The sequence below is a fragment of the Phalacrocorax aristotelis genome, chromosome 3 (genome assembly GCF_949628215.1).
Source record: "Phalacrocorax aristotelis chromosome 3, bGulAri2.1, whole genome shotgun sequence".
Taxonomy (NCBI): Eukaryota; Metazoa; Chordata; class Aves; order Suliformes; family Phalacrocoracidae; genus Phalacrocorax; species Phalacrocorax aristotelis.
The window spans coordinates 17,744,616-17,764,293 of record NC_134278.1 but is presented as its reverse complement, the minus strand read 5'-3'; the positions used below and the strand labels follow the sequence as shown (position 1 = coordinate 17,764,293).

Sequence of the window (19,678 nt, the reverse complement as noted above, 5' to 3'; positions counted from 1 at the left end):
CACAGCGGGGACTTCCACATTTTGTCAGTGAAATCACTGAGAAAAAAATACTGACTTCAGTGAAGCAACTGTGAGCCCCATGATTAACTCTCCTCTCCCCACAGGCTGAGGGATGTTATTTACCAACTAGGAAATGAACAATCAAGTCAAAAGAGAAAGATTTACCTAGAAACCTTAAAAACCCTGTCATCAAATCACCTGTGCAAGCACTGCTTATATAGCTCTTAGTTAACAGTAGCCGAATGCTTTTAAGGAAAAATGTTGTGGCATTTGGGGTTTTGTCTTTTAAGACAAGTAGCAATTTCACAATGATAGAAGAAACAGAAGAATTTCTAAGAAAAATAATATTAGTACCATCCCAAGATACCAAATGTTAATTTATTGGCACTGAGAACTTGTTTAAACACATTTTTCAGTTTTACAATTGAGCCGTGAAAGCACCAAATAAATATTAAGATAGCTTAGCCATAAATTAAAAAAAATAAGAGCTTTTAAACCATTCAGGAGTAGTGTTACCACCCTACCTTTCATCTAAAGTACCATCATTTAAATAAGACTTAAGTATAAAAATAATTGATCAATTTTAGTTAAATCCAAATACCAAGTAACTAATTTTCTGCTAATTAACTTTATTCTAAAAGTTGCTAAAATATAAAAAGGTTTCCTTCCTTATTAATATGGTCAGTTTTTTCCCCCTCCCCCCCGAGGGGTTCTACCTTTTTCTCTTTTTTCCCCATCTCCCTTTTCTGTTGTTCAAGTAAGGCTTTAATCTTTAACATAACACATATTGTGAAGACCAGCCTAGAAGCAATAGCTGCACAAGGTTCAGTTACCTCAGGAAAATCACGAAGACGGGAACCTTGTAGAGCAGAGACTTGTAGGATCCAATGGAAGCACATTAAGAAAGCAGAGGTTTAGAAGAATCAGACTTGAAAGTCTGCTTTGGAGAATATAGAAGTTTATCAAAAACCTCTCCTTCCTTCAGATGGTAAGGAAAGCCGGTATACCCAGTGCATAGCAGCTGAACTGATAAACAGTCTAAGAAATGCCATTGTCCCTTACTTTAAACAATTTTTAGAGAGGCCGGAAAGACTGAGGAACTACATTAGGAGGTGGGGGAAACAGGAATAAGGAGAAGGATAATGGTTTTACCAATCCATACACTCGTGAAATCTGCAGGACAGCAAGCAGCGCGGGGAAAAGGAGAGAGAAACTTACTTCAGTGAATGAATTTAGATAATAGACGAAAATACTTTGTACAACACACAAGTGCTTTTCCAATATAAAAGTCACTTGAATCCATATTTACATCACACATGGGTATTTGGTGTTCTGTGGTCACCAAGTTTAAGAAGCTTATGAACAATGCACATAACCTCTAGCTAGAACTGCCAGCCAGCAGGTCCCTCTACGACATAGAAACTGAATCCCAAAACTTGGGCTATGCAGGTATATACAAGTACTCTGATTAGCTGTATATACACACACATATCACTAAAACATTGACAGGGCCTTTCTCCTATCCTGAGGCCAGGTAGTGCCAGCTGCATTCTACTCTACAGCACTTAACCTTCAATGTCCCCTGGACATCATGAGACATGTGTGTAGACTGAAGACAAACATTTAGGTGGGGAGGGGAGTCGGTCCAATAGTTTCTGCTCAGACAGCCAAACAGAAAACTGTAAATGGCATTCTTATAGCAGAAAATTAAGAGTTATGTGGTGCATTCCTTCAGTAAAAAGCACAGGCATATAGGTGCACCAAGAGGCATCACCCCTTCTGGGATACTGTGGCAATGGAGGGAGCAAACTTTGTACAGTCTTGCCTGTATCATCTACTAGAAATGGTCCTGGAGCTTCCCATACAGCATCCAAGCGTTGTCCACAACTCATAGTTACGAATTACTCCATTTGTTACATTTTTTTTTCCTCCCGTGGAAGAAGAGCTTTCTAGTTTTATCCAATGGTATGTTATTTCATACTATGACAAGGCAGCGTAAGGCCAGTAGTCAAATCTAGGTTTTACACTCGCACCTACGCAGTAACTAGGAGTAACAGAGAGTATGCACGCACAGTTGTGTATAGCATGGCAAACATTTCAGCAGATGAGGCCATGCAGCAGTTAAACCAGCTGGTATGAATTGGGAGGATCAGGAACTAATGAGTTCCCTCGCTCCAATGCAGGAATGTTAAATACACACATGCCTACCTGCCTCTCACTGTTAGGGAAGTAAACTACCACTAGATTTCCTTTTATGAGAAACCTATTTGTTTTCAAATTTGTAATTTGTTACAATAAAGACCAAGGTATTCCTGCCTGCTACCTCCCTTTGCAGCATTTAACCACATTAGTAATTTCTTTTAAAAGATTAAGCTACATAAGTTGTAACTTACATCATTACATGTCTAAAGAGAAATTGACATGAACAAGTTGCTTTAACACAGCTTCTAATCAAATAAGCCATTAAAATATAAACCAGCCACCCAACTAAATGAAGTTCTCTCACATCTGCAGTAGACTGAATATATCAGGCTTTGTAGAAAATCCTGAAAGTAAGAGCCTAATATGGCAATATTTCAAAAGATAATAAAATTATATTCAATAGCAGACTATAAAGGAGCAAAGTAGAATCACGAACTAAGACCATCCTGGCTTTGCACTTTCTGTGTAAAGCAATTTTGCTTTTTGGTGCTTTTACCAGCATCTTTCCTTATGGCCTCACATACTTCAGGAACCTATTGAAGCAGGGATTTGCTATTTTACTAAACATTTATGCAGGAATTAACACAGTGGGAACCTAATTTGGTTCTGATCTCTAGACCAGTGGAATAGTAAAACATATGCATACAGTAATAAAAATAAATTTATGTCTTGCTTTTAAGAATGAGTGAAAAAGAAAAACAAGTGGCATTCTATATAGAGTCAGATACCACTAGTATAAACATGCATTTAAGCAAACCTAGAATAACACCTTACATACGTAATTTTACGATAGTATTCTTAACCTTAAGACAGCATTCACACTGCAGTATTCTTACAAAACAAAGAAAAAAGGAAACGACAAACATTTAGTACCTAAATAATTTTCTCACACAAGTTCTGTTCCCTTTGAACATCTTCCTTCTAGTAGCACTGGCTGTTATCAAATAACATTTGTATAGTTAACTCATTTGTGAGATATCTAGAATAATTTATGATTAAGTAATGACAAAAAAATCAGAACTCTGAGAATCAAAAGAAGTCTTCATGGAATATTACCAATTCTAACAAGCTTTAGATATTCCAAAAAGCAGGAAAAAAATACCCAGATAAGCCATTTTCTCTCCTGGAAATAAAACCATGGTTAGCAGAATTCAAATATTGAAATATTATGATACAACCAGAAGTACAGCATATGTGCACAGTTACTAAAAAACCTAAACACTAGCATTCTTGTAAAAGCCAAAAAATATTTTAGAATGGAAACTTACTTGTGCATATTTTCCACTCCTATTATGATCATGATGTAGTAGGAAATTCCACTTTGTATAACAAAATGTAAGGCATACCTAGGAAAAAAAATAGTAAACTCTCAAGGCACTTTTATTAACGACAATAAACTGCATGCTTTTATTTAACATGAAATTAAAGAGGTTTGTCAAATTTTAATTCCATCGCTGCTTCCAAAAAACCCTTCTCTTTAGGTTTTTGCAGCCCTCCCTTCTGTTTCTTTCTGTTGCTTCTCCTTTCAGTATAGCACAGACAGCAGCAACAAACAGAAACTACAGACTTAGCTAGAACCCTCCAGCTCATAAGCAAGAATATAGTAAATGGTGATAATCCTTAAAATACTATGCATATGCCTCATAATACTTCCACTTGGCATTATTTCATGTGTAAATAACATGAATGTTTTGTCATTCAATTTCCATACTCATCTTTTTACCTATTTGCAACAACAGGTATCTCAGATAACACCAACAACATCTTAGTATCCACAATATCAGTACATTGAAAGATTTCCCAGTCAATAGAAACTAACTCTGTCCAGTCCTGGGTAATCAATAACTGATAATGGGATGATGGCGATGGTCTCGAAAACACAAACTAAAAATCCTATGTACCAACAACACACAGATTTCACACAGGAGCTCTAAGATCATCTCATTATTTCTTTTCCACGGCTTAACCACCATAGCTAACAGACCATCACCATTTCGGTTTTTTGGGGCGTTGCTTTGATTTGTTTTTTTGAAGGAGTTGTGTTTCAGTAAGGTAGTAGAGCACTGGTGGCAAACCATTGCCAGTGATTGGGGAAAAGCATCTGATCTTCAGTAAATTGATTCTCTTTCACTCTCGTACTTCAATCTAAGTGCCTCAGTAGCATACTTACACGTGCTCAGGTGACACATGTGATCTAGTTTTATGGGAATTTTCCCCATGAAAAAGCCGCCTAAAAAGCAGCTACTCTTTTGTTATACTGCTGATACTGGTTTTTTCCAGCTTATCATTACCAGTTTCCTAATTTCACTCCTCATCTGTTCATAAAGAAATGTCTTCAAAGACTTTCAACAAGAAACACCATTCTATCCAGCTGAAATCCTACAAAGTCTACACACAATGAACTGAGGGAAAACACTTCACTTGGATATTACCTGGCCTCAAAAATTATGACTTTTTATGGAAGATATAATCTGCACCCTCTCTCATGCTTCACTACTAGCTAGTCTCATCTAAGATATGGCTACCTAACATTCAAATGCACACTTAATATAAACAACTGTCAATTAAAAACATATGCTTTTTCTTTTCATATCAGCCACATATTAGCAACACTGTGTAGTAAAGACAGGCACTACTGAAATGACAAAAATTTAAGTTTAAGAGGTTTAAACAAAGAAAGGGACCTAATAAGATATCAAAGCCCAAAAAAGTTTGGGTTGACATGGAGTATCACATCAAGATTACAGTCTGAAAATATTTCTCTCTCAGATCTGTTACGAGTAGCAACAGGATTGACCTCCACTTCAAAAATTAGAAGGGAAGCATTTAAATACAACATGAAGTAGCACATTTTAGCTACACACAAAGGGTATTTTAGGTCTTTTATGCTATTTGCTATTACTCCAAGGGGATTATCACTTCTTTTCCTGTCCCACATCACCATCACAACCACTACAAAGGTGACTGAAAAGTAACACACCTGAAACTGAAGAGAACAACATAATGACTAATAAATATTCTTAAAAGGGTGCAGATTCCAAACTATTTCCTACATTTAGGTTTGCATGGGATTTTCTGCAAATCTACGTTTACTGTAACCACCATATGAGAAAACAGGAACAGTTTCCCCCTTGTGTTATGACGTGTGTGTACAATTGGAGAGTGTACACACGCTGAAGGTGTACCACAGGGTTGTAACCTATACTTACACTTGATTCCTTGGGGGGCATGGGGACAGGGGTGGGAGGGGTGAGGGGAACCAAACCAAAACAAAACCATCAAGAACATGCTTGTAAAATACATACTTAAGCAACAGGACAAAGAGTTGGCTCAAGTGTAACAGAAGTATAAGCATTTTGAAGAACATATACTTTTAACATGTCAAATTTGGACTAGATGATCCCTGAGGTCCTTCCACCCTGTGATTCTATGATTATGTTCTTTCTTTTCGGCATTTTTAAAAAGTCTTCAGTTCCACTGATCCATGTAAAAAAAAAAAGCCCAACCCTTTTTGTAAAATAGAAATTCATTGCTAAAATAATTGCTTTAAGTATGATCCAAAGCAAACTAGAATAATCTGCTTTTCTACTGTGGCATAAGATTTCTCTGAGTTCTCTTCCAGGGTGTATTGCCAGCGAGAGACTTCCACAAATCTATCTTTATGTCTGTTGGGGGTGGAGGTTGCTTCTTTCTAAAGTGTCCTATCCCCAAATTTCATATATGAATATAGTGTTAACACTTTCTAATTACAAGCTACAACAAAGTGACTTGCCTGGTTGACATGGGTGGGCGGTGGACATTGTCCACTTGGACTTCTCCAAGGCCTCTGATACAGTTCCCCATAGCCTCCTCCTGGAGAAGTTGGTGCGTTATGGCCTAGACAAGTGGTCTGTGCAGTGGGTGGGGAACTGGCTGACAGGCCGCACCCAAAGGGTGGTGGCAATTACCTCTTTTTCAGGGTGGTGACCTGTCACAAGTGGGGTCCCCCAGGGATCGATATTGGGCCCAATGTAATTCAACATCTTCATAAGTGGTCTGGATAACGGGATCAAGTGTAGCCTGATGAAGTTGGCTGAAGACACCAAATTAAGTGGGGAAGTAGATGCTCCAGAAGGGAGAGCTGCTCTGCAGGGAGATCTGGATAGGCTGGAAGAGTGGGCCAACAAGAACCTTATGAAGTTCAACAAGGACAAGTGTAAGGTCATGCACCTGGGAAAACAATCTGGGAGTGCAGCACAGACTGGGATCCACCTGGCGGGAGAGCAGCTCTCTGGAAAGGACCTGGGGGTCCTGGTGGACAGAAAGCTCAACATGAGTGAACAGTGTGCGGCTGCAGCCAAAAAGGCCAACAGGATGCTGGGTTGCATCAAAAAGGGCATCGCCAGCAGAGAGAAAGAAGGCATCATCCCACTGTGCTCAGCGCTCGTCAGGCCACACCTGGAGTACTGTGTACAGTTCTGGTCCCCGCTATACAAAAAGGATGTGGACAGGCTGGAAGGATCAAAGGACGGGGGAAGCCTGCCATATGAGGATAGGCTGGGAGAACTGGGTTTGTTGAACCTTGAGAAAAGGAGGCTTAGAGGGGATCTCATCACCATGTACAGGTACTTAAGGGGTAGCTACAAAGAAGATGGAGACTCCCTTTTTACAAGCAGTCACATGGAGAGGACAAGGGGGAATGGACGCAAGTTGCTCTTGGGGAGATTCTGACTAGACATGAGAGGGAAGTTTTTCACAGTGAGAATAGTCAACCATTGGAATAATGTCCCCAGGGAAGTGGTTGACTGGGCCGCATCAGACTCTTTCAAGAGTCGGCTGGACAGGGTGCTGGGCCATCTTGTCTAGACTGCACTCTTCCTAGAAAGGTTGGACTAGATGATCCCTGAGGTCCCTTCCAACCCATGATTCTGTGATTTCTGTTTCTAAAGCAATGGATACAGAATGTCTTTCTAAAGCTTACACAGTTCTCAAAAACCACACACAGTAGCCCCCATCTCCCCCACCATCCTCCTCATTCGGTGCCGAGACTGGAAAGCCTTTAAGCATCAGATCATTCAAAGCAGAATACAATGGACGAAATGCATGGGAGTAATGGAATTATATATACAGGTAAACTGCACATGCAAATCCAAAGAATAGAGCTTACCGATTTTTCTTTTCCTAAATTTAAAAGTAATACATATCAAATAATCTTGAGAAGCCTCTGCAACATGCCAATGTAGAGGCCAAATCTGAGGTATGGAGTTCCAAGAATTGTTTATACAGACACTGTGCACAGACGCAAAGCGTGCACAAGCTGCATGCATCTTCCCACCTGCGCAACAGCTTGATTAATTCCCCCTAGTTCAGTAATACTCTACAGTCGTCAGTATAAATAAGTCTTCTATATACTTAAAGCTGAGCAAGCACTTTGTTTACCATGCAATAAAATGGAACTGGCAATTAATCTTACTCCATCTTGGGAAGATTAGAGCCATTTAGCAAGCTAATTTTGAAGGGGGGGGGGGGAATTCACCGAACTAAATGCATACTCTTTAACAGCCATACTAAAATTCTGGCTTGCTACACAGTGAAAGGATCAAGATGTGAAAACAGTCACAGAAAATCTGGGCTTAAAAGAATTAAAAAACCCACCCCCACAAACTACGCCTTCCCTCCAAAACGTAAAAGAACATCTTCACACAAAAAAACCCCTCTCAAATCGAGGCCAGCCTCCGTGTTCTAGGTGTTTTATACTACTAGGAGCATCCTCCTTACTCCAGCTCTGGCCACCCTTCCTACAAAAAGTGAGAGTGTATTCAATATTCATAAAAAGCCACAGCAAGTTATCTCATATAGTAAATATTTAAGAGAAATTATCTTAGTCATCACACCTGTGCTGAGCCTCAAGAGAATACTTGTCAAGCAAGTTTATAGAAAAAACTAGTACAAGTTAAACAAACTGCACCTGCTCCATCCTCCCAAGACTGGAGGCAGACAGCATGTTAGTTTTCAGTTTGCAAATGGAGATCTTTCAAAATTCATGCACAACATCAGAAAATTTAAGCCAAATTCTGTATGTTTGCAGCAGCTAAGGTTCTTCATAACAAAACTTTTGCTTCCCTGCAAACAAGAAATGAAAATCCACAAATCCCTGAAAAGTGAATTTAAGTGCTACTTACCATCCAAAACAAAAAAGTGCAAGATAAAGGCCCAAGAGGGTTGCAACAACATGTCTTATAAAGGGGCTAGTTTTGCTTGAATGAAGGTATGTTCGAAACCAAAAAGCGGCAAGCAAGGCAAACAGTTGGCACACTACAAAGTTGACCTGCATGAGAAAGAAAAGAAAAAACTTCTTACACACTTGTGTATTAAAAGTTAACAGAAATATCCACACATTATTAGCAATTTGCAAAACCTTTGACTCTGTGTTGGCTCTTACTACAGCACATCAGCCTCAAAGAGCTTCCTTCTCCCAAGAACCCCTTCCCTCCTAAAGCACAAAACAGTGCACCTCTGAGCAGAAGAAAATATACATAAAACCTACAGAGGCAATCTGTGCATGAATCAAGAAAAAAGAAGTTATGTATTTCCCATAAATTTTCTATATACCAAACTACTCCATTAACCATGGAATCATTCATACTCTCCTAATAATGCGAACATCTGGGTTGGGTTTTCATGTGTTTTTAAAGTGAGCATGACTTGGAAATACGTATCAGCTGCACACAACACTGGCAGATCACTTCAGTGGCCTGTGCAGAAGCATGGCTCAACAAAGTGCACTTCAGTGGTACATAATCAGATAAACAGCTTGGTTGCACATAGGATTTTCTTCTTGTACATTCAAGTAGGATAGTTTCAGAAATTCTTCCTCCCTTCAGGCCGTTTATTCTAGAAGACAGAAAATCTCTTGTATATTAAATATTTAAAAACATTAGGGCACTGAAAGGAAAAGTGGAATTAAAAAAACCAAACCAATGAGTAAAAAGAATCATTCTGACTGCGGCCTGAAATAAATTTAACAGTACGGGCACGATAAAGAAATAATTTCCTCAAATACAGCAACTGTTACCAAAACTGGCTTAAGCTACAAAAAGCCAGATTAATTCCATCATTTAGAAAAGGACATTTCCCACACCATGGATTTTTTTTTTTCTTCTTCCACTGAAAACTGCCTAACATTTGTCTGTGTCTAATAGCAGCATCCCAAGTCATCACAAGCAACAGCGTAGGGACCACTCCTCCGGGTCATAATCATTTCAACAGAAGAAACATGCACATACTGCATATGCTTGACTAGTCCTCAGCACAACAGTGGTTTTGCCTGGTTCATGTCACTTAGCTGAAATATATACTTAATACCACAGGGTACCATGACAACACTATTTTTATGTTCAGGACAGCAGGCCCAATATTGATGTTTGCAGCAACACAGTGCACGCCTCTAGTACTATAATTCATTTAGCCCATTCCTTGTTTTTCAGCCAAGCTTCAGGCAATAACAGGTAAGGGTGGAAGAGTATGCAAACATGGTTATATTTAAAGTAGAAGCTAAGTAACACCAACTCCTACAGAACTCTCATCTTTGTAACAACTACACAGATTCCATTTGCAAATCCAAGGATAATTCCCCTTTTTCTGAACTACTCTAAAACCTTCTGTAATACCAAGTTACACAAGCTTTAAGTGCTAGCAGGGAAAGAGGCTCACAAGGCAGGGCTCTTCTCTTTAACAGGAGCAGTTCCCTAAACTAAACCATCACATACACTTTGCCATCCATTCTTTTACTCTCACATTTACATTATGCTTTTAACAGTATTTGAGAAATCCTAAATGAAGGAGGAGATATTCTTTCAGGGCATAACTTGACCCGTTTTCTCTCCTTTATAAGCAATGATGCAAATGAAATGGGGTGAGGTTTTAACTGAGGATGAGTCTGTGGATTTAGTGGAAAAGTTTCATACAAAACAGTCAAGTTTAATGAACCACTGAAAGGGAAACAAACCAATAATGTTTTAAAAGAGAAGGCAAGAAAAAAAATTAAAGCCGAACTAACCAACCATGAATTCAGTATCAACGTTTGGTTTGGATATTTATTACAGAAATTATGCTATGTATATCACAGTGCATGTTTCTGATCCAAGGAACTTGCACCCTAGACAAACTAAACAGGGGAGGAGGCAGGAGAAAATTGGGACAGATATGCAGTGAAGCTGAGGTGAAGAGGCAGAGTGGTGATTGAAGCAGTGGTGATGAATACCTGCCCGTAAGCGATAGCACAGTGGACAAGTTAGCATTGCTGGCTTTACTGCATGTCCAGACATCACTGCTTTCACTGCATTACAGATGATTTTGCCAGTTGGTGTCTCATGACACCCTACTTCTTCAGATTACCCCTCAAAGCAAGCTAGCAAGATCCAGGTAAGAAAAGTCACCACCTGGCTCCTACTATTACCATGGCAAAGGACAGAGGTGCATGGCATCTCTGACCTGTATCATCTCTATAGGGGCAGACAAGTAAAACAACAAACCTTGATTTACACTATTCAGGGTGAGTCTGCAGCTTTAAGAATGTGGAAAATCCTTATACAAAACAGATAATCTGAGAAAGATGCCCCCTCTTCACTGCCTACCCACTGACTCCCTTCCTGGGCACTTGTTCTTGCTTTATCTATTTACTCGAACAACCAGATCCATAAAATGCAGGATATCATACCTTAGACCAATCCCACAAGCAAAAGTACCAGGAATGTCAATTCATTACGTTGGTGTTTTGAACGCAAAACTAAATGACTCAAGCAACACAATCCTGTTCCAAAGGCCTTTCTCCCAAGTGACTCTAAAACAACCAGTGGGTATTTTTAAACTGCTCTTCCCCAAAAGTGCACAAATGTATGCATGCATAAAAGACATGACCACAATGTTCACACACCACCCCGCATTCCTTCTCTGCTCTTGCCTATCCAATCCTTACACTTGCCTCACAGTACAACGAAATGCAGACTACAAAGCACCAACAGTTTTGCACACTTGTATTACATCAAACCTCCCAAAGCTTTAAATATATATTTGTAAAACCAAGCTATGCAGCATTTAAGACTTGAAAGCCATGCAACTTCAGTTTAGCCTTTATACCTACTACTTCTGATAATATTCTTTCTGCTGCTTTATTGCGTTTTCCCCAGCAGGATTTCTGCTTCATTCAGCAAATGGACAATTGCCCAGTCTTTGCCCTCATCCTGTGACCCATTAAATGCTTACCATCTGCATCCTACACTGAATACAAAAACTTACATTTCCCCATAGACATATTTATGCAAATCTGTCCATAATGTGGGAAGACTACGTAAGATAAATGTGAACTTTGCAATAGCTTTGAGATCAGTATTCTTATTCCTGTTCTAAAGGTGGGCGATTGGCACACAATGATGAAAGCCCAAAGGGTAAAATAAATGCCCGCTAACTTTGGTTGCCCAATTTCAGACACTCAGTACCTAGTTTTTCAGTCAGTATTTTTAACAGAATTTTAACTGAAGGTGTGCTTTGAAAAAAATATAACTTCAGCTGCTATTTTGAATATCCAGCATGCAAATAAACCCGGCCCAAATTATCTCAAAATGCAAGCAAAATTGAAAATCATCACCATGACATATTTTCATTATGTTGTTTATATTACATTATTTATATATTGTATATATTACATTATATAGGTCACTAAAACTCCATGGTTTACTAGTAATCTGTATTCCAAATAAGGGAAGAAGCTGATATGGAGAAGTCTGTGATCACTACTGGCCTGTGTTACAGTCACATAGGTAATCTGCATCTGACACTTTCTGACTTCTGAGTACCTGCTATCATGGGCTATATATTCATTTGGTAAATATTTTGAGTATCTGATTTCTTACATTTTAAAAAGAAATGGAAAACACAGCATTTTTACCACAAAGTCAAAGCTTATCCATTTGTGATTACCTGTGGCTGCTTCAGCCCGAAGCACAGATATCTACCACATCAGCTCTCAGAAATATGTACTAATTTCCACATGGAATTAAGATTAATACCTTGCCAATACTGTAGGGGGTAGAAAGAGAAACCAACTCTCTGGGGTCCCAAATTCTATCCTGTTCACTTCCAATTCCAGCAGCAAGACAACACATGCATCTACACAGCCTTTTAGTTCAGATCAGGAGAGGGCTTCTGAAGCAAGCCTCCCAGGTTTCCTCACTTCAGGTGCTTTGGCATGCATTGTCCAGCAGTGTCCAAATACACAAACCTGATTTCTTTTAAGCCAAACTGAATTGGAGGATCTGCCCCAAAGTGGATATTTAGCCCATGTACTGACCTAAGCAAAAGCAGCTTTTTCCAAAATTATTACAGCATCAATGTTGGATCCTCAATGCCAACCACTTTGGTCCACAGAAGCATTCCTCTTGTACTATACTACTTACTGAAGTAAACAAAGCCAAAATTAAAATTCAGCCTTTTCCTAATGACACCTCCCGTCTTTACCCCCACTGACCAGTGTGGAGCTGACATACAGTTGCGCTGTATCCACAGAGATACATGAAGAACTGAAGATGCACAACTTGTCTTGAAATAGAGCACAAAAACTATCCAGCTTCTTAGAAGACAAACGGAACAGACATTAGGTAGTAAGGGAGCCATAACAAGGACACAGATGGACATCATCATGAAAGCTTCCACAAAAACCAGGTCCTTAACCAAGCAATTATTTTGTTTGGAAATGTTATATACAGTAACTTCAACATCTGGGAAAGGTACTTCCAAAAGGTACTTGCATATCTTTTGAAAACTTTTATCAAGCTCTTATAACATTGTGAGTGTAGGCAAAATACAACTTTTAAACACCTCATGACTTGGTCAGATGCAAGCAGACCACCCACAAAGAACAAAGACAACACTTTCCCGGAAACAGCATGATACATTCCTTAAATAAAATTCCCACTTGCCTCCCCAAAGTCATAAAACCTGTTGCAATAAGCAGCTTCAGTTTTATAGAAGAAAAAAAACCCCAATCCACTTAAATCTGAGATTTCTATGGGAAAAAAGTTTTAATGCAGATGCATGGAACACCAAGTTTCCCCCTGAAGAGTTACAATTTAGCACATGTAGAAGAAAAACACACACAGAATTTTTTTACCTTCTCAGGTACAGGTTATACCAACAGCTCAGCTTATAATGACAGTAACTCCTCAAAGCCCTATATAGAGAACAATGTGTAATAGAAATAGAAACGTAAGAATAAAAAATGTGCAGTGATAACGCAAGTTATCAGCACTGGTTATTCAGCAATGATTAATGCAGGTGTGTGTTAAATACCATCTAGACATAGTGAGCTACTACAAAACCTGCTGCATGTGCTGTAGCAATTAAAAAATTAAATCCACTATTTTGGTGCAAGACCAGTCACACAGCCAGTGCAGCTTATAGGCACACTTTGTGCCAAATTAACAGTAAAACATGAGAATTATTTCACAGTTTCAGTGTTTGGGGTAGCTACATAAAATTCAAATCCATTATATCATTAACTGCATTAAACTAGCTACATAATAAATTTCCTATTTGCATGACCTGGGTAAAAGTTAATGGAAAGTTTATAATAAAACTTTTAAAAATTTAAATGTAATTTATACCATACATTTGCAAAAACAAAATTGTTTCTTAGGAAAAAATATTTGAGATCAAGTCTTCACATAAAGCAAAAGAAAAAAAAAGGTCACTGACTGCTACAAGGATTTTCATCATCATGAGGAAGTTTTCGCAAAACATTTAATTTGAACAGCTACAAATCTCCAATTTTCCAACATAGGCAGCATCTTTAATAAACCTTTGAAGAAATTTAAGTCCATGTCAAAAGAAATATAGAAAAATGTATTTCTCCTACAAAACTGATTTTTAATATGCTGCTGTGCAATATTTATCCATTAGTTCAGATTTTAGGCTAAGCTTCCTCTTCACATCAGCTATATTTTAATATCCAAAGCCAGTCGTTGCAGCCAAGCCCTCCAGAATCCTGCTACTTCACAGCACAGAAGGCATTTGCCTCATTCAGAGAAGCGGTTTTACTAATATAGGTAATTCCTAACTGAATGGCAAAAATTAATCAGAGGCCCACGGAGCCTCCAATCCACTGAGAATTGGCGATAATATAGTATGAAGTTTTGCTTACTAGCTCTAGCAAGGCACTGAGAGGCAACTTAGAAGTACAACAGGGACAATAAATTACCTTACAAGAGAAACAGCAGTCTGGCAGGAGGAGCACCAAATTAAGATTCAGGAAAACAGCATTTTACTGTCTCTTCTGCCAATCACCCACACAAACTCTTTGAAAGCTACCTCCTCTTTGTGCATCTCTATTTTTTCATTTTTAACAAATCCTCTCTGATCAGAAGACCAAAAAAAAGTATTAAAACCTGTTAACTGCAATGAATGCTTGTGGCCTCAATAACATGCTTTTGATGAAGGAAAGTCAATATGCATTTGTTTTGGTTTTACACCATGGTAAGTTTCCTCCATGAAATTCAGTTTTTCTCAGCTGCAAGATGCCAGCGTTACTTGTCTCCTTGTCTACAGCCATTTTGGCCCCCCCCACAAAGTCATCATATATGCTTCCTGCTTCGTCAGACAGGGTTAGTGAGCAAGGTGCATTGAGCAGTGTTCCCGTTCTCCCATCTTATGGCCCTATTTTGAACAACTATCATTACTGGAGAGAAAAGACATTTTAAAAGACATTTTAGAATATGAACTGCAAAAACAATTTGAAAATAGCTCTTGCAAGAGCCAGGAGATCAAGACAGAATAATGCATATTTTCTTTAAAAAGAAGCACTGATCTTAAAGCTTAGGCTTCAATTTTTTTTTCTACACCTATTAGCAGTAACACTGTAAAACACAAACATCTCAGAGCATCATATTTGTTGACACATACTTGTCAAAAATTGCCAAACCTTATTACGATTAACGAAGACTCAGTTGTGACTTGTTTCTCAAACATCAGTATTTTCTTATTCACGCTGCTAGTTAGGTCAAAACCATTCCCCCTTTTCCACCAAAACAGTCAGTTGAGGAATTCAAAACATCTACAGATGTTCATAAAAAGCTACTTATAACACAGGACAGCTGATGCTTCTCCACAGCAACCAACTAGCAGTACAGACTGATCTTCTGCCCAGTTTCTAACCCTCATCTAGTATAAAAGGAACAGCTTGTACAATTATCCAATAACTGCCTACTGACAAACGCCTAAGAACTGAAGAGTGCAAATAGCTATTATTTGAAACCAACAATCAATTTTCCAACTATTTCCTGAAAATTGCTGCACCGATATTGGAGAGAAAAAAAAAGAACAATTTTCACAGTAAAGCTGAAAGAAGCAATTCCATGACAAGAATCAAAATCAGTGTGTTTGGTAATTTTCTTCAATTTATTGGGAAATGTCAGAAAGAGGAGTCCAGAGACACGGGCACAAGTATCTATCCGATAAAGCAGAAGGATGCTTGAGACATTAATTTGGGAATGTTTGTAGCTGATAGGGAAAACCAGGTATTCCTCTTTCAACTCAAGATAAATCTTGTGGCAATGCTTTCAAATGCATTTTTGGTTCAAATTGTAACAAGCATCTTCCATGATGAAAATGTAACTAATTAACACTCCTGCCCTGAAATCTCAACCTCACTTCATGGGTAAAGTATGAAGAAACAGAAGATAAGCAGCAGTGGTTATTTTGGGGTAGTATTATTATGGGAGATGTTTATGTTAAGACAGTGTGTTCTTTGTAGCAAAGACTGTGTGACTGCATGTTTATACAATTCCCAATGTGAAGCGACACTCATTTTCAGATGAGACTTCCAAGTATAGCCCCTCCATCAGCAGCCACTTCCTTGAAGTCCGTACTCTAACCGTTTGTGTTAGTCAACTTTAACAACACTGACAAAACCTTTTAATGTTACACGAATATACCTCATCTTCATATGAATTTATTGGCAGCTGTAAGGACTTACTCATCAGATTCTGAATGCTTTCTTTCCAAGCTGATTTCAGTGCAAAACAGTCATGACATACATTAATAACAGTGTTTCTATTTCCACTACTAACTTCCAATTTCTAACTTGTAATTCCTAAGTATGATAGAGACAGTGAAGAACATCACGAAGAACATGATGTAGGCACTAGTAATCTGGTTTGTGCAATAAATGAGCATCAAATCCAATAAGCTTTTTCAAATAGGGCTTACTAAATCGTTACTCAGAATTACTCTACGAAAAACTGTATGACTAAAGATGTAAAATGAAATATCAACATACACATTTTTATAGTGATGACAACCAAAACTAATTCACTAAGGATAGGAAGATGTCAGCTGAAGGGTGTTCCCTCTGATCAGCTCTTCAGGATTCAGCATTATAGATACTGCGCTGCCACATGTAACAGCTATTTATTCACAGGAATGGCCAAAATCTAAGGAAGCCAGTTTGGTTCAAAAGTGAAATTGGACTAAAAATGCTGGCTTGTGGGTTTTCTTTGTGTGTCTTGTTTCCCTTTTCTTTTCTTCTCTCCACAAAAACTATAAGGACCTAAAACACTTCTGTTGAGCAAAATCTGGTTTGGCAAGTTAAGGGTTGCAGAACTCAAACTACAGGGGAAAAAAAGAGTTTACAACATCAAAACACAACAGCCTGGCATCATGTTGGCAAAACACAGCTCCAAACAAAGACCAGCTCAGCTACAGAGTTTTCTGAAGTGTGGCTTTTTATCACTTGCATGAGGTGCACATGCACATAGCGATTAACCTCAAAATCTCTGCTCTGCATCACATGAGTATCAGCAGTATGCAAGATATTAAAATGTGTTTTGAACAAGTTTTTATTTTAATGCTCAGAGAGCCACTACGGTGCCTGAAATTTTGTAAAAACTTCACAAGTTCCTAGCCATTTAAAAATAAAACAAAATAAATAACACCTATGGAGGTATTCTTCTCAAATGCAAGCAGAAACAGGAACTTTCTCCATGAAAATCTCCTCAGTACTATTATATTTTGCTGATACGTGAGAAACTGAAATCCATCTTAAAGTAAGCAACAAAACACAGAAGGTGACACTCTCTTGTCCATATAGCCTGCAGAAATCCAGTAACAGCAGTAGTCAATTTAATTAGCAAGTAGAACAAATGTTCCCAATCTTTTAAAACAGTCAGCTTCCCAGTGTTCTCCATGGGAAGAAAAAAAAAAAGAAAGAAAAAGAATTCACCGTGCTCTCTCTTGAATGAACTACTGTTCAACACAGACAGTCTCTACTCCTCCATATCTATTATCCTCCTGCTCTTCCCAAGTCAGGAATCATCTGCATGAAATCAGCCTCCTACGAAGTCTCCAAGCACCACAACAGCCCTGTAAATGTTTGTAATACACAGCAACCTGCAGAAGTAATGGACGCTACTTTGAGCTGTTACAGCTTTTCAAACTAATTCAATTTGCTTTTATAATATTATAGTAACATTTAGAATTATGCTTCCATATTAAAATATTTTATCTAACTTCTTACATTCAATCCCATTACAGATAAACATTTGTTAATATATTTTAAGGCTAGACCTTCTACAGATCTGGCAGCCATCACTGGCTGCTAACAAATTCCTGCAAATTCATGGTGGCCTCAACTTCTTTCTAGCTTTTCCACCATAAAGAATAAAAACCCACTCATTATACTCTGGACTGTCAGTCTACTTTGAGTGACATGCTTAGTCTTCACTGAATTATTATTCTTTTTATTTTTATATATATGTATACGCACACTCACATATATATGGATGTTTGACAGGAAGCAATAGAATCAAAAGCATCGCTCAGCCAGAAGGCAGGTCAGAAAGATTAAGAATGATCTATACAGGTAGCATTACCAATATAGAATATAACACTGTAGTTATACAGCCAGTGTGCTCACAAGCCATGTTTCAGAATAAGAGTGCCGCCTTCTTCAGCCTAGGCCATTTTAACTACAAGTAAAAAGAAACACAAAAATCCCAACTACAGAAAATTACACCATTACAGCCAAACCAAAATAGCTTCTTCACCTTTGGATATATTATTCCAGAATAAAAAGCAGAGCTATGGATATTTTCCTTTGCAAATGATGCCTTAGCTGCCGAAAACATCACTTAAAACAAGCAGGCATAACTAGCATTTATCTAAATTTGCAGACAAATTGAAATTGCTAAACATCTCTGTCTGGACAAGTGCTACAAGACTAATAATAACTAATGCTTAACTTACAACACGTTCCAAAGGAAAGATGGAAAATGAAATAATCATACCGAAGAATTGCATCAACATTCTTTGTAAAACAAATACTGTAAAGATGCACACACTAAGTAAACAGGTTTTCACCTGGGTATGTGTAGTTTTTCTCACCTTCCAGGAGAAAATAAAACCTACAGTATGGATCCCTTGTTCAACAGCTTGGAAAACAAGGGGAAAAGTGCACATTAGCCAGAGTAATAAATGCAAAGACGACATGCCATACTCAAGGCTGCAAAAGATGTATCACAGTGCTTTATTAGGTCAAAGGAGCAGGTAAACAGAAGTTAAAGACAACAAATATCAAGACTAATGAATTAATTTGTATTAATTAATTTAATGAATTAAAAAGATTACTCATTTCAATGTTATCAGTTTTCAGAACTCCTGTTACAAGTCAGCACTGTACCCAAGAAAGCCCACAAAGGGAAAAGGGCTACATAGCTGTGGTGCCACAGATTTACAACAGTAACACTTCAAAAACAACAGAAAACCCAGCGGTAACCACATACTCAGTAAAGAGGTGACTCTTGTCATCTTCCTGATGCCTTACTGTCTTTTCTTTATTAGCCTGCTCTTTGGGCATTTCAGTATTTCTTTTCAACATCCCAGGACTGCATTTTTGCAGCAATTTCTGAACTGCATTTTGAATTCAGAAATGGCTTGTACTGTGGTAAACATAGGTCAGTAACACTTACACCACCTAAGTGAATTGCCTAAGGATGGGAAAAAACAATTTGACAAAGCAAAGCAGGTGACTATAAGCTGTTCAGGTAAAAACTGTTTATTTTAGATGTTTCCTGTAGAAACCTTGACCTGTAATAACATGTGAGCTCTTCCACTGCTTCACAAAAAAACTGGAGAAAACATACCCAGTATGAAAGTGAGAGCATATCAGAATGAAAATTCACTGCTGCCTTAAAAATTAAAGAATTAAAGTAGCTCTATACTTTATGCCCTCACAATAATATTAATGAACCTGAATTAAATAGAAGTATTTTTATTGTGCTAAATCTTTAATAGATGGTTCATCTTTTCCAACACTGTAACCAGTGTCTGCTTTGTTTTCTCTTCCAATTCTGTTCATTACAGCTTCCACTCCTTCCTTCAAGAGTCACACTCTCTTGCCAATTTTTTCTCTTATCCCAACAGTTTCATTCTCCTTTACATATTTTTCATT

The 19,678-nt window shown here is 38.1% G+C and overlaps 1 protein-coding gene across 1 annotated transcript in view; it reads right to left on the bottom strand.

The window, feature by feature from the left end:
* Window positions 1–19,678, bottom strand: part of MBOAT2 (membrane bound glycerophospholipid O-acyltransferase 2) — a 93,187-nt gene that overhangs the window by 66,876 nt on the left and 6,633 nt on the right. Inside the window, exons 2-3 of the mRNA XM_075086864.1 lie at window positions 8,364–8,509; window positions 3,471–3,548 (exon numbers count right to left, since the gene is read on the bottom strand). Coding sequence (XP_074942965.1) covers window positions 3,471–3,548; window positions 8,364–8,509 — 224 coding nt within the window. The remainder of the gene's footprint in view (window positions 1–3,470; window positions 3,549–8,363; window positions 8,510–19,678) is intronic.